We start from the raw sequence: 23073 nt of genomic DNA on the forward strand, positions 1-23073 counted from the left end.
GACTAATTGTAATCATGGTTAATAATTAGCTTTACAGTGCATTATAATTGGGTTAGGCTACAAGATGGTTCTGCCTAGGTGCAATAATTTATTTGATTTAATTATTCTGAGGAACTCAATGGTTTGACATTTCATAACATAAAACCAGTGATGTAGAGAGAATGGAGATGGCTGTTGTCTTTAGAGAAGGTCATTGCTCGCTCCCTGGGAAAATTATGAGGACTATTTTCCAGTCTATTAAGCTACTCCACTTAGCACAATTAGCCACACACACAAAGGTTAAAGACAGAGACCTCTTCCTTTATGACAGAAAACAGTGGTGCAAGTGCATGAGAGCAAACGAAAGAGAACAATCCCTCCCAGTCTCGTCCAGGCTAATGCAATTTTAACTGGAAACATCCGTGCAAAAATACAGTTCAGGAGCCTCAGTTCAACGTTTACGAAGGGTTAACTTTCATATTGTCTCTCTTCACATGCGTCAGGCTTCCCCAGGAGTGTGTTTTTGAGGCCCTACAGTGATTACACAGAACAGTCTGATGTGGCTGTACACACATATCTGTCCTCGGTTAACCATAAACATGCACACAAAAAGCTGCGACAAGCAAAATGGACACCTCGGAAAGACCCAAAGACATTTCACATCATCCACAACACACACACATGACATCGCAGTAAACTTGCAGAGGGTAATGATACAACAAGATGAAAAAAGCTCCTCGTAAAAGCCACATTACAAAGTGTAGTGAAAACACATGTGAGAAACAACAAAGGGAGCGCAAGGAAGTATTCACAACTAACCAAACATCCTGGACGGCTCTCACCACAGATATTCACCAAAGCAAAACAATACAAATCCCAGGAAACAAATGCTGAGAAAAGCAGAGGCTAATGCCGAAGGCTTACGTGCAATTTGTGGGAACTGCTGTGGTTCTAAAACGGCGTTTCTTAGAGAACACTGGCTGAGCGTCACTCAAATGCTTCTTGATTACTGTCATGTTGAATCAACACTTAGTTCTGCTAAAAGAGCTCAACTTATATTATTTGCTTGTTTTCTGTGTTACTTTTTATAAAGTCTTTGCCTGTTTTACATTATTTACCTCAATGAACAAGTTGTAGCATATGCATAATAAGAAAATAAAACAAAACAGATAAAAACAAATAAAATAAAAACAGTCATACCAAAATATCACAGATTCACCATGGACAGTTTAGGGAAATGTCTTTAATTTTATTTTGATTGTTTTATTCAAATTAGTTGAAACTTAGTATTTACATTGGAAAATACAGAATTAAATACTTATGCATAAGGTAAAGTTAAACCTGCCAACAAATACTGTGGAATGACATTACATTACACACACACACACACACACACACACACACACACACACACACACACACACACACACACACACACACACACACACACACACACACACACACACACACACACACACACACACACACACACACACACACACACACACACACACACACCTCAGCTGGTGTGTGCCAGGGTTTCTGTGATAGCATACGGTTGTGTAGATATAGAGGCCGGAGGCACAACAGCACTGTCACCTCACTCACATGTCCAGGTGAAAACTCTGCCCCAGGCATCACCTGCCAGCAGAGTAGCATGGGTCCTACGCCAGAGAGAGAGAGAACCTATTCATTATAGGTGCACAAAAACTCACACCACATCCAAAAACAGAGTTCAAAGCCTAAAGTCTAATTCTCCCCTCTCACTTCAGTGAGTGGGTGCAGTCCATTTACTGTACCTGGACATTGCCAAAGCTGTGATAGCTGCATTGTTCTTGTAGAGGCGCCGCGACACAGCCTCACTTCTCTGCAGCTCTCGGCATAACACCAGATGTCTCTCCCAGCGTTTAACCTGGCACAAGCTGTTCACTGTGGATACATCAATGCCCATTTACACCCTGTCTGTAACCCGCACCCTGCCCTCTAAAAAAAAAATGCGAACGTACAGCGTTTATCTGCGGCCAGCAGGTTAAAAAGGAAGAAAAATCCCTCAAGTACAAATGCTTCAATGTTATGTAAAGACTTGTCTCGATGTAATTTACCAAGCATAATACTCGTATGAGGTGACGTGAGGCTGTAACCAACGTATGCCAAATTGGATCTGGGTATTATTGCTTTCTAAATTATACACGCACAAACACGTCAGCAGAATTACTCATCAGTGTTTACTGCCTCTATGTTTAATAACTTTATAAGAACATAATTCCTGCTAGCCCTAATGCTAGTGAGGGATGGGGTGAGCATTACAAGCACTCATCTGGAAACCATGCTGTCTGGCTCGGAGATGAGCGGTTAAAAATAATCATCTCACACTTAAGGATTTATCTAATTAGATAGCAATGGGTGTCTCTGAAGCACAAACCTCTTTGTGTGGCTGCATCCTAGTCTGTTTCACAGTTATGCTACTGTCAGCCTTTCCCATCATCTGTGTTATTATAAACGCAATACATGCATGCATGTCCTACCCTACTGCCAGTAACATTACCGTCTCTCTCCGTTCGCTCCTGCCCTGGGGACACAAGCTCTTCTGGAGGGCCAGGTAATTGTGTTCTGGTGTACTCTGTCTTCCATATCTGTATGAGAGACACATAACGAGTAGCAAAATCACACATAATTCAACATAATAACAAAACGCTCAAATACACACCAGCATGCGTGCGCAGCCCATAAGTCAACGCGATAATAAAGTAATAACAGCGCGCGCGTGTGTGTTTGTGTGTGTGTGTGTGTGTGTGTGTGTGTGTGTGTGTGTGTGTGTCTGTCTGTCTGTCTCCGGGTCGTGTGACATGGCCATCCACTATATAGTGAAGCCCAATTAAGAGTTTGTTTATAATTGATGCAGAATATGCATATATTCATTTTAAACTAAAGAAAATCACACAAACAACCCATATGTTGTCAGCTAAACTTGAAAGCCTTTTTTCCCAGCTATTAATTCCAAAAACCCACCCGTATGATGCCATCTGCACAGCCAGTGACGATGACGTTCCTAGAGTCCCACTCCTGTCGCTGTGTGAAGCACACACACAGGATGTCTGCTTGAGGCCCGCAGGAAGTGTCAGTGCAGGTCAACAGCTGACCCTTCATGGTCCACAGGTAAAGCTGAGGCCCAGCACATGACGCGATCTCACCCTTGGACAGATTAACACAGTGTGATGTCCATGTGAGTACAGAAACACAAAAATGCACAAAAACAATCACATGTACAGTAGAGGATGTGCATGCTGTCAGCACTGTGCAACCTCCCTTCCTCATGCTGGGAAAAACCGCACGACAACAGCGAGTCAAGGAAACTGTAAATCCAGTCTCCATTGACAGGGACGCAGAAAAACAAGTAAAGATACTGTATGTCTAGACTTACAGTGAGTTCATTGATAGCCAGAGCAGTGATGCTGGTTGTGTGTCCTGCTAACTGGGTAATGTAGCTGAGCTCATCCATATCCCACAGGATACAGGTGAGGTCACGGGACCCGCTGACGATCAGACTGTGGACCTCAGAGACCGCCAGGCAAACCACTGCATCTGTATGACCGTACAAAGGCTGCGTAGAAAAACTGGGTCAGTGTTATTGTGACCCGCTGTCCAGTCTCCGATGTAGACAAGCACAAAGTCACCTGTCTGAGTTTCAGATGAGTGGGTTTGTCCTTGTTGACAAGTACGTCCCACACACACACCACGGTGCTGGTTCCTGCCGTGACGATAGTTGTTGGATTGGGACACGCGGCGCACAGTGTCTCGCCCCAGTCACACAAACTCTCACAAAAAGCAACAGTCTAAAGATGGACACATGAGGACATGGTCAACACATGAATTGTGACCTGTATATCATTTCAGTTCATTTTAGCATGATTATGAGCCTGGGTGCTACCTTGTCTGTGGCATAGTTTCCAAAGGCACAGCTGTGGTCAGGGAAGCCCCAGCTAAAGAAGGAGGTGGACGCGGGTGACAGGACGAGCTGGTTTCTTTCCAGGATGACAACCTCTTTCTCCAGACACATTATTTGACCTACTACACCTCGCGGCAGCTCTGTGAGGGGTTCATATTGATTTCGGAAGAAGGACAAGTTGTGAGAAGCCTGGTCTAAAAATCAATCAGTCAAAACATATTCACCAATAAAAATGTATGGTCTTAGAAATACAAACGAGTGACCTCATTCTGCCTTTGGTGTACCTGAATAAACATGCTGTCGAAAGAAAAGTTAATGGCGTTTCAAAAACATCACATTAAAGAGCTTGGTAGCTCAGTAAACTTGAAGAATTTCATTAAATTGACGAAAGAAAAGTGGGCAATTAAAACAGCTATTGCCTAGCCACAACAGGCTGAACATCTGTCCTAGAGGGACAACTGCATCCTGGACAGTGTAAGTCGTAGATGCATGCGTGTATGTGTGCGATGAGAGAGGGGCTGTAATTGTGCCTGTAATTGACCAATTCATGCAGGAACAGGCAGAAATCATTATGTCCTATTGCCAGTTCTGCTTCCGAAATCCCCAGGAAGACGCTGTGTCTGCATTAGTCCTAGCATTCCTCCTCCTATTCATCTCTATCTGCTTATTGATCAGATCAGACACTCTAAGATTTAATATGAAATGTAATATGCAGGAATCTCTCCCTGAGCATTCACAGATTCATCTCCTCTCCCTCAGCGGGCCTATAGAGACATTCAGATTATTAAGTAGGGCTCAGTGGAAGAGTCATCTCCATATTGTAGCTCTAACAGATAGCTTCTTCTTCCGTTCCATAGTGTAAATTAATCTATGGACAATTTTGCTCTGTTTTAATGATCCTCTTGAGACCTGGGCACATCTTCTATATAATAATTGACATCAAAGAGTGTAAAATACAATAAAGGAGCAACAGAGTTGCAGATGACTGTGCTGTAGAGTACCTCTGAATGGCTGAGAGGGAGACTTCAGTTTATCAAGCTTGAAGAAAAAAGGAGTAGGAGAAGGTGACGATCCCTCTCTCCTAGAGCCACTGCGAGGTGGGTGTGGCTTGGTGAAGAGCTGTGGAAAAAACACGCAAACAGGCACGTTATTGAAATAATATTATATATCTGCAGAACGCAAGCAACGTATTTTTGTTTGCACAGAAGAAACCTACAGTATCTTTACCTGTTTGGGAACCTGGCCAAAGTTGCTAACGTATCCCAAGATTGTGCTCCGTATCACGGGGTCTTTAGCATCCTGACAACCTTTCTGGGCGTAGAAGTAAGGATGGAACGTGTTGACGCTTTCTACGGCGGCAGCACCTTGTTGGCGGCATCCAAAGATAAGGTCGATCCACAGGTGGAGATTGGAACTAACATAGTCACTTTCCAAGGCCTAGACAGAACAGGAGGCAGTGCACAACATTCTTGTCAGGTAACATTACAGAACTGCTGTAAATGTGTTATTCAGTGTTAAAAGACAGTAGTGTGTCGTGTTATTACAGTGGGACTAAGACCATCAGTCAAACTGTTAATATAAGAGTTTAGAAAAACAAGAAACTTCTACAGGAATGCACAACCAATCAAATTATTCAGGTACTGTATGATCTCTTCCGAAAGTCAATTTAAAAGCAGCAAGCGGTGCAGCCGTGTTATGAGCAAAGCCTTATGCTGGAATTAAAGAACGATCTGGGGTTGAATTAGCCAGAGACTGGCTCTGAAGAGTTAATAAGGAAAAGTGGGCATTATGGCCAGCTGTATCTGTGCACCCAGTCCTAATAAACCTATGGAGGAACGAGAAATAACTGAAGGAAAAAAATCATTACAAAGATATATTTTCCAGAGTTAATTTGTCTATGAAAAAAAAACAATCTTCTAAAATCACTAATTTTATGAGAATGGTAGGCAACACGAGTAGTTCAGTAGATTACAGAGTGATAATCATCATAGATGCCCCAGGAATAAAAAAAAGCGAGGGTCACAATCCAATGGATGGAGACTCAAAGAATTAACAAATTTACACAAGAAACAAAAGTTGAGAAGAGAGAGAGAACATTCAGCCAGTACACAGCTGCCAGAAGCAATTGCATCATGAAGAAGAGAGTCTTGTGTTTGCACTGAATAGCTGGTAAATAGGCCTGTTGTCCTTCAGCTTCACTGGCCCAACTCAGTTAGATAAACTGAACTTTAGGGACCATGACACTGTATAAGTGGCTGCAGTGAATCAGATCTGTGTCTTAGTGTGCAGCGCATTTGTCTTTCTGCCTCAGTGTAACGGTCCTGCTCTGAAACAGCACATCTGTGTACACACATTCACTGATACTGACAAACATTATAATGCAATAAGCTGTGTGTAACAGACAAGCCGGTGAGGAGGCTCACTGACCTCTCGATGCATTCTGATGAACTCCTGAGGGTCACCTTTTGCCCACGGAGGGAGCTCCACGTCTCCAAGAGCGGTGCCATTCTCCATGCAGCCTGTGCACACAGAAACGTGCAGTACATAAACCATTTCTGTGCATCATTTATCCCCCAGAGCTTAAAAACAGCTTCAAACTTTTTTTTTTGTTTTGCAATTGGTGCCACTATAAGCAACATTTAAATAAACTTTTATAAATTCATAGATGCAAATGTACATTCACACCTCAGTATTGACACAATATTTAATGATGGCCTCGATTTATATATTTTTTTAAATATGTTATTGCGATAACCTCTAAATTCAAACTAAAATATATTTGCTATAGCAAGTAAATAATGTTTGATGATGTTTGAGCCTGACCCAGCTGGATGTTGTTGGAGTTGAGCAGGAAGTCAGGCAAGTAGAAGAACTCTGGAATCAGCTCTCTGACGTCTCCCATGTTGTCTCCGGAGGCCGACTCCCACTCCTTCTTTACACTGTAAAACATCCGCTCTGGGATGTCAAACCCGCCCTGGGAGGAAATGCAACACTGTAAGGCCCTCTGCATGCCACTAAAGCAAACTTCAGAAGAGGCATATTAATGAAGCGGTCTGCCTGAGTCAGGGCAGCAAAACATATTTTATATTCTTCATTGTATTATTGGAATATGTGAAGGAAGCTTTTCATCTTTTTGTAAAATTCCATAATCTGTGATGGAAATCTCATGAGAGTGAATGTAATTCAGAGTAAAACAATTACCTCAATGAATGAAAATAGCATATATATGGGTAAATTCAGTTAAAGATGTAAATCCAGTTATGGATATTACGACACAGCCATTATGAGCTTCACAAGGCAAAAAGGCATCGTAATTCAGCAGACTAACGTCTTTATTGCTTTATTCTGACTATCAAATATGCATGCCTTTTCATTATAATCAATTGGATGCTGCATTGTAAACGTGTTACAGTACATCTATGGCTATTTGCTCTTTTTGATGCTTTCTGTAATTATTTGCATTCATATTGAAATTCCTATAATTTGTTTCCTACACGAAAAACGAACTTGGAACAAAAATAGATTTTATAAAGTCTCATTAACAGTACCATTATGAAAAAGCGCTGCATATCGGAGCATCTGTGGCACTAGCTTTGCAATCGAGCCAAATATGACCTACATCATTTCATTATACTGTGCAAAAAAACTATATTTATCCTCTCCTGTAAAGAGCAGATTTGTAGGTTTTTGATTATAAATCTGCTGTATGTTTAGGAATGTGTAATCAATCAATAAACCCATATATGTTTCTGGTTTGTTGGAACATACTGTAGCTATACTAAAATGGGAGTTTCTGCAGCAAACATGAATATATTTATAGGTTTTATACATTTTTGGTGAAGTGCTAACAGTTTCTAATGACCTCACCTGCAGCGCCTGAAAGGTGTGTGAAAATGGCTCCATCCTCACTAGAAAGGAGGACACAATGATGGCTGAGGAGTAGTGGGTGCAGTAGTGACATCGGGCTGATAAATCACCTGAAGAGTTTACAGACATGCAGTTAGAAAAACAATCTGAAAGTGAACATCAAATGTTATATACATATGAAGGAAACAGACACCTTCACTGTTCTCCACCTCCTCATATCGCTCTATGAACATTTGTTTCCTTTTCTCTGTCTGAGCTCCCATTGGCTTCGACAGATCCCGGAAGTTTGCTGGATTTGTCAGATCCAGTCTCTGTGAGGAGTATATATACACACACATAGTACAGTAAATGAAAACTAATATACATTTATGGTTTGTGGTCATCACTGAAAATAGGTGAAGAAAAATGAAGAGCTTATGTCTATTGTTCGAGATAAAGCAGCTGTGGCAGATGTTGAGATCTTACCTCTGACTCATAATTAGCCAGGACCCAGGGGAACACTGGATACTGCATAAGGTCATTGTACGTCCTTCCAGCAATGGTGTTCAGATGCATCAAGTATTCAAAGTTACTTATTTCCCCTTTCTACAGGATAATTATACAAAAAACAGTAAGCAGACTTAAAAACACAGCAATATTATTATTATTTGATCCACCTATGCGAGTCACTTGTTATAGAAGTCAAAAGGGCCAAAAGCCAAAGAGCTGTTTTTATTCCATTACCTGCCATTTAACAAGGTGTGTCTTTTCAATCACAGACGTCTTCCTAAAGCATAAAAACAAATACTTGATCACTCAACAGTGCCTACTGTACCAACATGGCCTTTTTTGCTTGCTCTGTTGCCTAGCAACCAGTGTTGAAATGTAAGACGCCAGAGTTGTTGTGGGTCAGGAGAGAGGAGGTGAGGAAACAGGAAGTGTGTGTACACAGCCGTAGGAGCAGCCATAATGTACAGTACAGTATAAATAGGATGAAGGATGAAGCGCACGGTGGTTTCTGTACTGTAGGTTGTGAGGAAACGTGGGTTGAGTAACGCTGTGACAAAAGCATTGTGTGGTCTCAGTCAGAAAAGCGAGCAGTGTAAAAGAGGAAGCAGTTAATATTTTTAAAAGGTGTTGCTTAAACATGATTAATGGTTTATTTTGAGGTTACTGGTTTATTTTGGTTCACTGATTTACGAGAAAAATGACAGACTTCCTGGTTTCTATGACAAAACAAACTTTCTTCTTTGGCTCCCTTGTTATTGTAGAGTTCAGACTGTAAAGTGATACTTTAACAGGCCGAGTACAAAAACAGAATTAATAAACTGACACATGTTCACAAAAATAAAAGTATTTACACTAAATGAACGTGTTGCTGATCATTTCATTATAGTTTTTCTCATCACAGCTATCTAAACTGAATTTATCTGATCCAGGAAAGCATTAAACTGCTCATGAAATCTCCTTCCCCTCTGTGGGCCAGTAACATGGTAATAAAGTCCTGGCGCCAAGCACCCTAGTTGCTAAGTAACGCTATTAAACAAGAGGAACCTTGACTTTCCCCGTTTGGTGCAGGGACGTTGGGGAAATGCTGAAATACACAAACAACGCATTCCTGATCTTTTCCTAACAACTTTGCCTTTTGCAAAAGGATTTCCAGGTAATATCAGTGCAACATGTACACGCTGAAGTCTTTTGTTGCTGTGCTTTAACTTTATAACTATTGTAATGGCGTAGTTTTGGACCAGGATCAGCGGAGCTGAGCTCGCTGGCCAGTGCACAGGAGATAACGCTGCTGACACGATTTTAAACCAAAGACAACCTCATGATCTGATAAAGGTAAAGTATGGTGAGTACATATTGAGGTTCATTTATGTTGGAGCTATAGATACAAGTTTTAAAATGCAGTAAGGTGCCAAAAGCTAAATAAGGATGCATGCAAAAAATTGTGTTTACAGAGCTAGGGGCTACTTGAAGTGTATTCACCAATAACCCCTCCCCTCATCCAATAACACCTGACCAAATTATTTTGTAAAACTACACTAAATCAATCATTGTATTTGGCCCAGTGTGTGTTATCTAATTGCAGGAAATAATTTCATGCAATAGTTTTCTATAGGAGGTTATAATGGGAACAAGCACCAGTGAATAACCTCTCTCATCCAGAGGATGATGAATGAGGCGAGAGAGGGCCTTGGGGTGTAACACAGACACAAACAGACACACACCTTGCTCCTTCAGACAGGGAAGGGAGAAGAGCGAAGCCTCCGTCACACTCCCAACACTCCCTGACTATCATTTATCAAAGTCCTGATTTGACTCCGCACACATGCATGTGAAAGATCAAGATATGGACACACACATGCACACACTGGTCTTTGTGTGATTGTCAGTGAAGTGGGCGTGAACACCCAAAACATCCTCACAAGAACTATTCTACCAAAACTGTCCACACAAACACCGGCAGACTGAATCTCAGTTGGTTGAATGTTGACACGGCGAGGGAGCGTCGGCACTCGTTTGTTTCTGCTGTATTACCCGATGTCGCCTCTTCCCTATTGTTCCCCAGCATTAGCCTTAATTAGAGAGTCGTGCTCTTAAATACCCCCATGGGCGATGCTGGGTGAACACGCACCAGTGCAGACACAACGGCGCGGCACACACGCTCGCACCGACGCACACCGCTCAAGCTCTCCTTCCTTAGTGAGCACGCCTTCCCTGCTCCCCCAGGCCATACATAAGCCCTTGTCTCTGAATAAATTACATCAGCCCTGCACACACATACTCACACGTAAACATACACACAGCACATTTATTTGCAACAGCACTGTGTGGTGGTGGCGCAGATTAGATAAATTATTGTAAGCCAATCTCTTGGGGGCACCTAAAACAAAAAGGTATGAGTTAACATTACAGCTTAGCCTCCCTGTGTGTTGCAGCGCCATGCCCAAACCAAAGGCAGCCAAGGGGACGAAGGTGACCCTAAAGATGGCCAAAAAGGCAGTGAGGATGACCCCAGATGGGTGGCACAGGCTAACCCTCAGCAACATGGGCATAACCATCTTCCCAAAGTGCATCTTCAAATTGACCAACGTGGAGGAGTTGGACCTCAGCCGCAACCAGATCCAGAAAATCCCAGAGAGCATCGGGAAATTCCTGTCCCTCAAACGGTTGGATCTGCACAGCAACAAGCTGGAGTCTGTGCCGGAGTCCATCGGGAACCTGGTGGGACTGACCCACCTCAATCTCTCTAATAATTTCCTGACCTCCGCTGGGTTGCCCCCTACGCTGGGGCTCCTCACGAGCCTGAAGAGCCTCAATCTGGGGATGAACCGGCTGGACGGCCTGCCTACCACCATGGTGGCTCTAGAGAAACTTCAAGAGCTAGGCCTGTTTGATAACCTCTTCATCAGCCTACCTGAGTTTCTGAAAGTCTTATGTAACCTCACAAAGGTCAACGTGAAACGCAATCCTTTATCGTATGTTCAGGATGATGGTGAAGGGACGTTAAAGGAAAAATCAGAGCCAGACAAAGGTGGATACCTGGTTCATAAAAGCAGCATGTGTAGGACATGCTTTAGGAAATGTAAAGAGCAGAGGGCAAGGCATCCAAAAGGGGGAGGAGGAGCAGGAAGAATAGGGGGCAGGGGTGGTGGTGAAGAGATGAGGATAAAAACTTATGCAGGATTAGTTGCACCAAACTCAGTGGCTACAATCGATCAGGATATGTGGAGAATAAGAAAGGAGGAACATGTGCCAAACAAATTACCAAAGAGCTGTTAACACAAATAACAAAACTACTCAAAACTATTATTTAAACATCACACAAACCTACTGTATTGTGCACAGGATTTATTTTATGCTGCATTTGAACCGTTTGAACTGATGAAATAAAATTGTGATTTAAATGAACATTGATGTTGAATTTAATGAATTGATGGAACCCACCTGGCATTAGCAATGACCTCAGCGGCCCCTCTGCCTTTTAATGCTGGTGTGACTGTACACAAGCTACAAGTGTGAAGACAGCAACTTAGAGTCTGAATGTTAAACGTATAAAAATGTTGTTTATATCCTTTTTACCGCATGGTGATGTTTACCGTTTATATGCAGAGACATGGTCTCTATTCAGGAAGACTAAGAAGCCTGAAAGACCGTTTTTCATGAAGATCTCAATAGCATTGTCCTGTTTGGAGAAAGGCACATACAGTACATTGTCTAACTAATGTACAAGAAATAAAATGCATGTTCTGTCAATCTTATTTCACTGAGTTCTGTGGGTTGGACGTCTGACCTCTAAAAGGAAACGCGTGAAGTGGGCCTCCTTGATATCCTCGTAGAGCCAGCGTCTGCAGCTGGCTGATGGCGGATCTTTGCTCAGCATGGAGGAAATGAAGGTATCTCTCACACTGGCAGGGAAAGGAAGGGAAATAGAGACTAATCCGCTTGGTTGCGCTTATGATACGTTAATATGACGAGCACTACTTTCCGCTGTACCTGCTGGGGTGATGCTTCCTGCAGCAAACATCTCCAGATGGACTGAGACTGAAGCCCTCACACAGGAGCAGGCTGTCTTTACCAAACAGCAGCACCCCCTCCGTCACCCTGAGGCCACTGACCATCACCACACACATCTTAGCGTTTACCTAAAAAGAGACAGGAGAGAGAGAGATGGCGCGCACGAGGCCCCGTGTAAAAGACGCAACACACATGGACACATTTCTCTCCTGGGACATGACACGACAGCAACGCAGCCACTTCAGGCTTAACTTGATTGATCATTTTAATCACATATTCTAATCATTATTAAAAAGACACAGTTGAACACTTCATTATCAGAGCTGATTGATGAAGAGGAGAAGGCCCGGCTCCTCTTGCAGCAGCCGGTGCATTCTGTGCCAAAGTGGGCCCACGTGCTGCTTTCAGCGCAGGCTGTAGCTAATGCTAAGTGCGTCGTGATAATGTGTGGCTAATTCTATTGTCTCCCCTCATTTCACAGTGAGAGCGTACACCTGGCTGTCGTCCTGTGTTGGCCCCTCTGCAGGCCCTCTGGGACACAGCACCCAAAAACCATATGGGGCCCCAACATACCCACAGGCCCTTCACAATTTATACTAATCAAATCAGACTCCCTACCCCCAGACACGAAGTCACACACTTGGTGGTGGAGGAGGAGGCGGCCATGCCCAGCCATTATTAGAAGAATTAATCACTGCCACACACACAATAGGAAACCTGCTAAGTGATCAGAGCCTCTTGTCTGAATGCACACATAAAGACACGCTATGATGGATAATATTACTTGTCATTTAAGAAGAAACAAGGTGAGTGAGCCTCAACTACTAGTACATGGCATAATGGTCAGATTAGACTAGTTTCCTTAGGTGGACATAACCAGAATCAGGCCTGTGGCTAACAATAACTAGATTTCACACAAAACAGTTGCATTTATTGTTAAGAAAGATTAAATACATAACAATAAACTTGTTTCCTTATCTCCTTACTGTGCTCTGGACAGATATGAGTTATCAGTCTTAGAGTGATTTAGCTGATGATGGGAAGGAGAGAAAAGGAGGCCTTTTATTGACTGAGAGCCTAATGTCAGACCATTGATTTCTCCCCACACACATTACTGTCATAATCACACTATTGGCGCTGGCAAGCTAATTATGAGTGGTTCTCCCTTTGTGTGTTTCTGCTTGCGTGTGTGTGTTAGTCTGGTTGCTTGTGTGCATTTTTCAGAGCTAATGACTGTGTTCATTTGACAGGAAGCTCAGCAGGACTCACACGCTGAACCACTGCAAGACAACAGGACACACTTGCACACTTCACACACTTACTAAGCAGATGTAAGACAGCCTGCATCACCTCCTACTGTTTTTATTAATACTTCTGTCAGAAACATTAAAAGCCGCGGCTGGTTGCCGGAGCGATGAGGGTCCCTGTCAACATATCCGTCGGCTTCTAACTCACTGGAAGAATGAGAAGAGCTGAGCTGGGCCTCGAGATTAAAACATTACACTAATGAGGAAAGATGAAATTCTGATAGCAGCGCTGGGCTACCAGAATCCCTCAGTCTACATCAGATACGTAATTATGATTTTGAATATCAGAAGGGTGGGATGGAGATGTGGCTGTATTTAGGCACAGTGTTTTAGCCCAGCATATCAACACGCCCAACTGTGCTGTAGTACCTCCTCTCCGGGGTCCATCTCCTGCAGGATGATGCGTATGTCAGGGCAGTCTTGTGTGAGTGAGCAGGGTTCAGGGGTTAAGGGGTCCGGTGGATCCTCTGTGACAGCGGGAGTATCATTCAGAACAGGGAAGAAAGTCAGCTGCTCACAACACTGTCCTTCCTCCTCCTCGTCTGCTTTGGCCTCTGTTCCAACATCGCACAAGAATTTGGGCTCTGTTGTCAAAAATGGATATCATGTTACTATCATGCTGACATCCAAACCCCACATTTTTGTAAAATTACATAAAAAAATCTAAAATATTCTTACCTGTTTCACCTTCTATTTTGCTTTTGTTTTCCTCAGCAATGTCAGTCATTAACCCAAAACACAGTGATTCCAGCACCCGCTGTAACAGTTGGTTGGAGTACAATCACACATTAAATGCTACTCGTCGCTTACTGTACGACCAACTCTTAACTAAACGTAAGCCAACTAAAAATCCATACCCGTTTAGACCGTCTCAGAGCTTTCCTGCGAATGCGTGATCTGGTCCTGTTGGGTCCTTCAGCGGCTTCTTGGACCCAGTCTTGTCTCAGCAGCACGCCTGGTCCGGGGCCAAACACAGCCCTCTCCCTCAGCAGCTCAGCCTCCACATGCAGCCATTTCAAAGTGACTCGATCCCACTCGCTGGCTCGTAACTGTGGCACAGAAACAAGCAGAGAAATAAATAAAAGATTTTATCACATTTGATAGCTGCTTTTTTGAAACATTGATTACAATAAAATCATAGCAATGCTTCTTTCAAACCTGTAAATGGTTGGTCTTGATATTCTCGAACATGCTGTGGCCTCTTTGTCGATGTGACTCCATATAAGACAGAAACTCCTACAAAATAAAAGAGGAGAAACCTGATGGTTGCAAATGAAAAGAGAATCTGCCTTCCTCTAGCTCATATTGTACATTACACACATCAAATATTCACAGATTGTATATTCATAATGGTATTGTTGTTTCCTCATGTAATTACAATGCATTCATACAATTATATCTATTCTAAATTGCATTCACTGGGCAAAATAAGCTAGTGGCTACAGTCTTACAATAACCCTGTCTGGAAATGTAATCATTTGCTTGTGTGATCTAATTAACATAAACATTAATATCACTGAGCTACGCCACAGTCAAGGGCAAGGTAAGTGCGTAAGCGCCTTTGCTGCTGGCGAGCGAGCGCAAGCGCGTCGATTAAAAGAGAGAAGGGGAAAAAATAGAAAAACCCAAAACAGAGCTGTGTTGACACTGCAGGATGTTCATGTTCAGCAGACACACTGGGATCATATTCCGACTGTTAACTGCTTCATTAAGCCCATCATCACAGCAGTGCTCGCTGAGAGACTAGTGAAACAACATGTGTCCATCCACACAGCTGACCCAGGAAAGCCATTTAATTGAGTGAACGAACATGCAGTAACTCTTTATACCGAGTTTTATTTACAGATTGTAATCCTGCAGTATAACCGCGTGAATGTAATAATTGATTTTATGCACAATTAAAAGAAACAACAACTACTTCTGTAATACAAGACATGCAAAAAAACTCTTTTAGAATAAACCAATGCATAAAGTTTCTGTGTCAAAAAAACTTTGACAAGCCCTCGGGGGAATGAAAACAGTTTCTCTAAATGACTGACTGTCTGTCCAAATGAGTTGTGCATAGAAAGAAATAAAGGAGTAATTTGAGGGGAGATTAGAGAAATATTACAGACAGAAAAAAGACTAATAATGAAGTTTGCAAACTAGAGCCGGGGTGTGACAGATAAACAGCAACACGGCGTCATCATCTTCTAATTTCATTCCTTCATTTAGACAAACATAAGTAATATATAGCATTAATTACCCTATTTAGCAGATAGAAACCTCATTGGCTTTTAAAATGCTGCATTAAATACATAACTCATCTTTTCCCTCTGCAATTAACATCAGAACATCACACTCATTTCCATTTTAATGACTTCCCAACAATACGCTACCTTTGATGATAAGGCAACATAATGTCAACTTCATTCTGGGCTGGCAGTGAATGTGTAATGAACTTAACGTGATCATTAGTGCTGTTAATTATCTTTCTAATATGAGGACACAGATATGATTATGGAAACTGCATTCGCTGATGAAATAAATCTCTAGAAGGATTGCACTGAAGCCTGACTAAGGACACAGGCTGCCTATCGGGCTCTATATTCTCATTCATTACCTACAGTAGGCTCTAAAATCCTTTGTTTCTGCAAAGTAGATATCTGAAACTATGCTCAGGGTTTGGTAGCTATGCATTACCATGGATTTGATGACTCAAAAGCGACTTCCTATAAGCTCATGACTTCCCAAAAAAAAGGTCATAAGTTGATGATCCAGAAATTAATTAATGACTCACTCGTTTCTTCATGAGCATGGATGTGAAAATGAACAGACTGACTGACCATTACTGATGACTTGGATATCACTTTAGCGCTTGCTGCGTGCCACAGACCTACTCAAAGAGAAGTGATGCAACACTGCAGCGAGGGAGAAGGCTAACGTCCCTCCCTCTTCCTCCCTGCCTCTCAGATGGAAAAACAATTCATCACCCTCTCTGATAGCCTGTCAGAGACTGATATGATAAAGAATAACATCAAATGAATAATGTTTTCATCAGATTGGTACCACTGTAATTGCCAACCCGATTTCGGTGGGCAAGGGACGTGCACAAACAAGAGCGCACACACACTTTTGTGGGGGGTGAGACAGACACACAGACGCGGTAATTTCATGCCTGTGTGCCTGAGTAATATGTCCCCGCTCCCTGCTCCAGATGGCTCGATGTCTTAAGCGTTGTGGGGGAACTAATGATGTGGGCCACGTGTTTCAGGGGGAAAAACAACAATAAACGCGTCTTTAACCTTCAGCAGCAAACAGTGTGTTGTAGTGACGGTTTCCACGGATAGGCCTAACAGATATCAATTACTATGCCCACTCAGGGGCAATCAGCTGTGATAATCCAAATCCATTTAAAGAAATAATCAAACACCCCCACAGGGCTGGACGGCTTTTAGCACAGCAACAGCAGTGACTTTGGGATGGGAGTTTGCTGACAGTGAGCAGAGATGCAGGGGCACATGTGAAGAGGTAATGACCCCACTGTAAGTAAACACATCGTCCTGACACGTCCCACACAAAAACCAAAGTTTAGCATTGTACTGGTTTTACCTCCACTGTTACTGACTCTTTGTCGTGTCTGCCCAAAGCCGCTCGGACAGCGTTGCTGATCATTTCAAAAGTCTTCTGAGACCTGCTGGCCAACTTTTTCTTCTGAGACTCTAAAAGGATATAAAGACATGACGGGTGTCAGGAACATGAATGCAACAAACAGTCATTTTTTTCACACACGGCCAGTAAGAAAGCGAGCACCGACCTGTGTGTAGCAGCCAGGCCTTGTGGGCCATCTCCTCCCACAGGGGGCTTATGTCAGCCATGGTCACTGGTCCCATCCCAGCTGTGCGGGTCGCTGAGATCTCAATTTTATAGGATTCTTCCAGAGTGCGTTGCCTCTCCATCATGACCTTTGCCCAGCAGGTTTCAGCTAAGGACACTAGTTCACTGTCATCTAGAGAATGGACGCCCAGAGACACAGATGTCTTGTCTGATGACTCATAGACCCTCTTCATGTCCAGCTTGTGTGAACGCGTACTGTACTGTACCTGTTAAGTGGTCTGCACCATTGATGATCATGTCTGCAGCAGGTCTGGTTTTGTGTGCAAACAAATGGGAGTTTTTTCGTTTGCGCACCTTTTTTGCCAGGCATCCAAAACCTTCTGGGTAGCTACAGAAAAATAAGGTGACACTGGATGAATATTAAATCCCTTTTGTCAAAAACATGCTTGTCAAAGTGGGTTTGTCTACTACCTGCCAGATCGTATCAGCAACAGACAATGGAGGAAGCACGTAATGAAGTTCACGTTTGAATTGTATGTTGCCATGAACACATCCCAGTGCTCCATGTACGTCTGTAACACTCGGATGACTCCTTCTTTTTCTTCTTGGGAATGCCGCGGTTGGGACAGGAAGTAAAGAATGACTTTATTAGTGCATGAGTAGAGGGCTGACACTATCTTCTCTTTTTGAGCTTGACCTTTCTCCAGAACCTGTAAGTACATACTCAGGGTTATTATAAAGGTTAACTACCTTATTTCATATCTACTATAAAATTAACTGATTATTTTATTTACAAATTAAAAAGGACTTTGCATAATTTTTAATGTGTCCTTGTGTTTATCTCACCACCACTATCTGATCTGCGAGGAAGCTGAGCAAACTCCCGGAGTCTCCCAAGAAGGCTCCACTGTAAAGCTTCTGCAGCAGACTCTTACTGAAGAACACCACGTTCTCCATCAGCGTGCCCCTCTGTCCCTCAGGCCTCTGATTCTTTGAATCTGAGGGACACAGCCACACATTCAAATGAAAGAACTGTCTGGATATTCACAATCAAGCCAGGCTCATACATGGAGAAAGCGCTACCTGAAAAGTTGAAGTGAGTGCTGTTTTCATCATCTTGGCTGAGAATATGAATGATGTCTATGGCCAGCTCCAGCAACTCAGTCTGGAAACTCTGCTTCTTTTCCAGCGATGAACCATCGGGACAAAACTGTTTTTTTTATTAACATAGTCAAATTTTAGTGAGCAGGTTTGCAACAACGCTGTTTTGCAAATAAATACGACCTGGAAGCAAACTTTCATAGGTTTTAGCTGCTGCCGTTTTCTTTACCATCACAGTGACTCGACCTTTGCTTTATTCAGTAACTGGGCAAAGACTGCCACCTTCTGGACAAATTAGACCTATGTATTAAGTGGAGTATGTATTGTATGAGATTACACTGTGTTACCCAGGAAGAACAAAACAATCTGTAAGACGCTCATATTCAAGTGTCTGTGCCAACATTCACCTCTAGCAGCAGAACAAGAGGATGTGTGCTGGTGGCAGCAGAAACATTGAGAAGACTGTCCATCAGCAGTATTCGGATGAAGTCACACACTGGCTTTTTGGCTTGATGACACTTGAATATGTTCTCTGTGTCATTCATCAAGCAAGACTCACAGACATCCTGAAAGGGAGAAACCAAACCAGTGAGGAATCCCAGATTCCTCTGCTCTAGTTCCATGAATCCAGGGAAACACACACCTCTGAACTGTCCACTGGGAACACAACATCAGCGAGTGCATGGAGGAACTCTGCTGAAGCCCACAGTGGGTCTCTCGGACGGAGACTATGGAGAAGAAAAAAGAACTGCATGACACTTGCAGGGATTTGCAACTCCCCTGATGCGTCAGTGTCTGGCATGTCCTTTGCTGGTGGAGCAGGCTGTAAAATATTAAATAAAAGCTGGTTATCCATTATCTATTTATGTGAGAATTACTGAGCAGATGCAGGGTGATTTCATTCCTACCTGAGTGATGACGACTTTGACTAATTTCATCAGTATAGTTGCAGCTTCAACACAGAGCTGCTGAGCAGGAGATTTTGCTTGGCTGTCAATCAAAGACTGTAGGATATCATCCAAATGCTCCTGCATATAACCCATAATCAAGGTGTTATTACATGAATAACATAGCACATTACTGATAAAGACAGAAAGTACACACCTTTCCCTGTACTGTGGGACTGAGCTTCATTCCCAATAGCAGAGCAGCTAAGGCTTCATACACTGAAGGCAGGTGAGAGTGTCTGATCAGTAACCCCTGGAGGACTTCAAAGCCTGGAGACGTGATGCTTTGGCACTCGTAGGACCATGAATGGGCTCGAAGATTGTCTGGGGAAAATGTTTTCAGTAGTTATCATCTCTTTATCTTGTTTAATTGATTTAAAAAACATTTTAAACTCACATTATAAATTTGAGAATATGTAAAGTTACAATACTGAATAGTCTGACAACTATGTGACAACTTATTCAGCTTGGCATACCGATGACAGCAAATGGTTCCTCCATGGCTTCTATCAGTGTTCCTGGCATCGCCGCCTCTCGGAATCGTCTCTGACAGGCAGGACTGACGAGGAAGTGAGTGAGCATGACCAGACCCAGTTTCAAAGTAGACGGGTGAAGGTGGGGTTGAAGAAAGAGCAGGAACCAGTCGTTGCCCATGGAATCAAATAAAGATTTCTGCTGCCTAGTGAGTTACATAACGGGCAGATTCAGCTATAAACACAGAAAATATTTGTTTTTTTATTTGTTTTGTATAAACTGCAACAGGCACTGCTCACCCTTTGTTTAGGAGGCTGAAGATTTCACAAATAGCCAGTAGCAGCTGGTTGCGAATCCAGATGACATTGGCTGGTCCCGAACTTCGATCTACAACACAGAAAGAACAGCTGCCAGTCACAACCTATATTATCCACAAGACACGTCGTTTACTTTACACCTGGACTGAATGATGCACCTGGTGTGTCCAGTAGAAGATCACTCTCAGATATCTCTTTGCTTTCTGTTGTGTTACTAAGAGGAGGAAGTGTGTAAACCAGGAATAGTCCAAGTCTAAGAAAACAAAAAGGGCACAGTTACTGATTAAAAAAAACAAACTGTTGAAAACAAGTGTTCATTATTTTCCTAAACTGTACCTGTTCATGTCCAGAGAGGTGAAGTGAGCTTTCAGCAGGGATGTGATAACACAACCAATTATCTTGACTTTCTCAACGGTCACGGCCGGATCAGAAAGCTCAAACAGCAGCTGCTGTAACAACCCCACACTGTGCATGACCTCCGCATTTATGCTGTCACTGTTAACGGTGCAGAGAAACAAACCGTAAGCAATCCCTCCACTAGAATGAGGTACACTGTGATAATGATGAGAAGCCGCTGCAAGGACAGTGACAGAGCAGCAGATAAAGTCTGCTGTTGCTCCAAAACAAAAGGCTCTTTATTGTGTTGTGCAACTTGTCGGTCATGTGAGTTAATATTGTATTAGATTAATTCTGTAGCATATTCAGTTTGGTTTGGATTCAGACAGCTGGGGAAATCACCTCTGGGATTTTAGGATTTCAGCAAAGTGTTTCAGAACGCACAATTCCAGATTATCTGGCATGTTCTGCCACACCTAAAAGCAGGATATAAAAGATGAAACAATTAAGATTCAGATTAAATAAAGAAAACAATACTAAAATGCTAAAATACCGATGCCCACCTCTAAGTCACACAGCAGTGCCTGGAAAGCAGGTATGTTGTGTAGGGAACCAGTACTTAGCTGCACTGATCCTGAGAGATGCAGAACCAGCTGAAAGGTTCTGAAGCCGACCAGGCTACTCTTCATCTTCAGCAGGAAAGCGAGCAGCTTAAATAACAGAGACCTAAATTAACGACTGCTTACAATGACTATACACAACGTCGAGACATTGTAACACAATCCGGCAGACCTTGTATCCACTGATGCGGTTCATTTCCTGTTGCATGGCAGAATTGGTCTCCAGCACCGAAAGAAGAACTTTAACAGCAGCATACAGAGAGCTGTCATCTGGTGCCATTGCAACCAGACTGAGAACAACTGCAGGTCCTCCAACATAGAGGAAGGCAGTGGATGCACTTCTGGGGGTGAACGTGCGCCCTCCTGCAGGGAAGGGGTTGAATGGCTTAACAAACGTCTACAACAGCCAAATAAAATGAAGTCTTTATTTACCGAAATGTCCAATCAGGGCAGCGCCAATGGTGCGAGCCAGACCATTCAGGTGCTGGCTGATGTTTCGAGCCAGGAAAACAGGAGTGGATTGATCCCGAGAGGTTATCCCCATCTATAATTATGCAGTGTTTGGTACCTTGTATAAAAGCAATAAGCAGACAGGTTCATTGTGAACTCACCTTACCTCTTTAGCAATCAGTCTGCAGTCCACCTCATTGTAATCCTCTCTAATCTGCACAACAGTTGTTAATGTAGAAACTGCTGGATTGATGCCAAATGAAATTCTCTCCTCAGGGACCAGCCTTTGAGGGAGAGACTCAGCATCTGCATTACTGCCTGGATAAAGAGAGGTGAGGCAACAAACAAGGTTAAAGATAATAACATAATACAAAATCACTGGTCAATCATTTAAAGGGCGACCTTTTGTTTTGAGTTTTCTTATCTAGGATGATGTTGTTCATGTTACTCAGAATCAAAACACCCAGAGTCTTTCGAAATTCTTGCACAACACCCCGTGTCTCACCTGTGTTGCGCAGGGCCAGGAAGTTACCAAGGTACGCGGTTCCTTGTTTATAAATGACATCCACATCCTCTGGGCTCAAGGTGTCTTCAAAAAAGTAAGAAGGACCCACTCGCCACACCAAAGCAGCATGCTCCTTCCAGATAGCGGGTGTTCCTATGAGTCCATACACGTCAATCACAGCTGTGGGGTCCATGGAGACATACTGACCAGGGAACGGCTGAATGTACTTCATCTGGCAGAAAATGCAATACATAAATACATGAGCACTACCGAGCATGGGTTCAAACTGCAGCCTTCCCTCATCACACCTTTCCTGTCCCCAGGGGCTTGCCGTTGAAGTAAGTTGAGGCCAGACAGCTTTTCTTCACATCCTTGGCCATAACCACTACTAGATGGTGCCACTGACCTGGGACCAGCATGCTGGAGCAGCGGAACCTCAGTGATGCAGTTAAAGAAGTGGGAGTGCCAACTTCTGGCTCCATCATATCTGTACAAACAAATGTGGAGGAAAATATCCAATCAATTACTACATAAACTCAGGACTGTGTAGACTAAAGCTGATAAGACTAAGCAACTTCTTGATAACAATAAATGCTATTTAAAGTCTAAAGAAGGCAAATATTGACTAAACGTATTTTCCCTACCCATGTATGTAAACGCCTCCTCCTCGGTGGAGATGACCAAACATCCATCATAGGCTGAAAAGGAGACAGACAAACAAATGTACTGTTGTTCAGTCCGGGACATGTGGCGAACCACTGACAGCAGTCGGATTGGATGGGAGTCACAGGCTGAACTGAACTTGCTGATCTGGAACCAGCAGGAGAACGACAGACCAGCCGTAGGTGGAAAACCCCGACAGTCTAAAATATGAGAATAAAGAAGTCATTGGACATTGATTCATCCAA

At 43.0% G+C, this 23073-nt stretch overlaps 2 protein-coding genes across 8 annotated transcripts in view; one reads left to right on the top strand and one right to left on the bottom strand.

Annotated features, from left to right (window-relative positions):
* Positions 1-1202: 1202 nt before the first annotated feature.
* The window catches only part of wdfy4 (WDFY family member 4), a 31219-nt gene continuing 9348 nt past the window's right edge, over positions 1203-23073 (bottom strand). For 4 of the 5 annotated variants that reach the window (XM_029127132.3, XM_029127131.3, XM_055502734.1 and 1 more), the window contains 45 exons: positions 22810-23028; positions 22474-22652; positions 22166-22397; positions 21827-21978; positions 21643-21754; positions 21383-21573; positions 21154-21300; positions 20993-21066; positions 20591-20749; positions 20413-20507; positions 20237-20324; positions 19940-20142; positions 19621-19787; positions 19425-19544; positions 19160-19339; positions 18924-19082; positions 18499-18625; positions 18262-18413; positions 17887-18125; positions 17682-17803; positions 17396-17587; positions 17191-17300; positions 14758-14835; positions 14457-14648; positions 14278-14356; positions 13969-14183; positions 12272-12420; positions 12069-12183; positions 11875-11960; positions 11723-11785; positions 8516-8558; positions 8258-8377; positions 7986-8103; positions 7793-7902; positions 6749-6899; positions 6353-6444; positions 5153-5362; positions 4927-5044; positions 3908-4065; positions 3654-3812; positions 3401-3580; positions 2989-3171; positions 2525-2612; positions 1779-1908; positions 1203-1643 (listed from right to left, as the gene is read on the bottom strand). In XM_029127132.3, the coding sequence (XP_028982965.1) occupies positions 1580-1643; positions 1779-1908; positions 2525-2612; positions 2989-3171; positions 3401-3580; positions 3654-3812; positions 3908-4065; positions 4927-5044; positions 5153-5362; positions 6353-6444; positions 6749-6899; positions 7793-7902; positions 7986-8103; positions 8258-8377; positions 8516-8558; positions 11723-11785; positions 11875-11960; positions 12069-12183; positions 12272-12420; positions 13969-14183; positions 14278-14356; positions 14457-14648; positions 14758-14835; positions 17191-17300; positions 17396-17587; positions 17682-17803; positions 17887-18125; positions 18262-18413; positions 18499-18625; positions 18924-19082; positions 19160-19339; positions 19425-19544; positions 19621-19787; positions 19940-20142; positions 20237-20324; positions 20413-20507; positions 20591-20749; positions 20993-21066; positions 21154-21300; positions 21383-21573; positions 21643-21754; positions 21827-21978; positions 22166-22397; positions 22474-22652; positions 22810-23028 (6320 nt within the window). In that variant the 3' untranslated portion in view covers positions 1203-1579. The remainder of the gene's footprint in view (positions 1644-1778; positions 1909-2524; positions 2613-2988; positions 3172-3400; positions 3581-3653; positions 3813-3907; positions 4066-4926; positions 5045-5152; positions 5363-6352; positions 6445-6748; positions 6900-7792; positions 7903-7985; positions 8104-8257; positions 8378-8515; positions 8559-11722; positions 11786-11874; positions 11961-12068; positions 12184-12271; positions 12421-13968; positions 14184-14277; positions 14357-14456; positions 14649-14757; positions 14836-17190; positions 17301-17395; positions 17588-17681; positions 17804-17886; positions 18126-18261; positions 18414-18498; positions 18626-18923; positions 19083-19159; positions 19340-19424; positions 19545-19620; positions 19788-19939; positions 20143-20236; positions 20325-20412; positions 20508-20590; positions 20750-20992; positions 21067-21153; positions 21301-21382; positions 21574-21642; positions 21755-21826; positions 21979-22165; positions 22398-22473; positions 22653-22809; positions 23029-23073) is intronic. The other variant, XM_055502732.1, reaches the window with a different exon arrangement.
* Positions 9306-12050, top strand: lrrc18a (leucine rich repeat containing 18a). 3 transcript variants are annotated; one of them, XM_041067540.2, is made up of 3 exons: positions 9306-9434; positions 9512-9623; positions 10714-12050. In XM_041067540.2, the coding sequence occupies exon 3, from the start codon at positions 10718-10720 to the stop codon at positions 11555-11557; it is 840 nt and encodes a 279-aa protein (XP_040923474.1). In that variant the 5' UTR covers positions 9306-9434; positions 9512-9623; positions 10714-10717; the 3' UTR covers positions 11558-12050. The 3 variants fall into 3 exon arrangements, with proteins under 3 accessions (XP_040923474.1, XP_040923475.1, XP_055358715.1); XM_041067541.2 differs by having other exon boundaries at positions 9512-9613; XM_055502740.1 differs by lacking the exon at positions 9306-9434 and having other exon boundaries at positions 9502-9623.

Source organism: Betta splendens, chromosome 15 (genome assembly GCF_900634795.4).
Source record: "Betta splendens chromosome 15, fBetSpl5.4, whole genome shotgun sequence".
Taxonomy (NCBI): Eukaryota; Metazoa; Chordata; class Actinopteri; order Anabantiformes; family Osphronemidae; genus Betta; species Betta splendens.

Coding starts and splice junctions, on each gene's coding strand:
- lrrc18a (XM_041067540.2), top strand. CDS start 10,718: ATGCCCAAACCAAAGGCAGCCAAGGGGACGAAGGTGACCCTAAAGATG.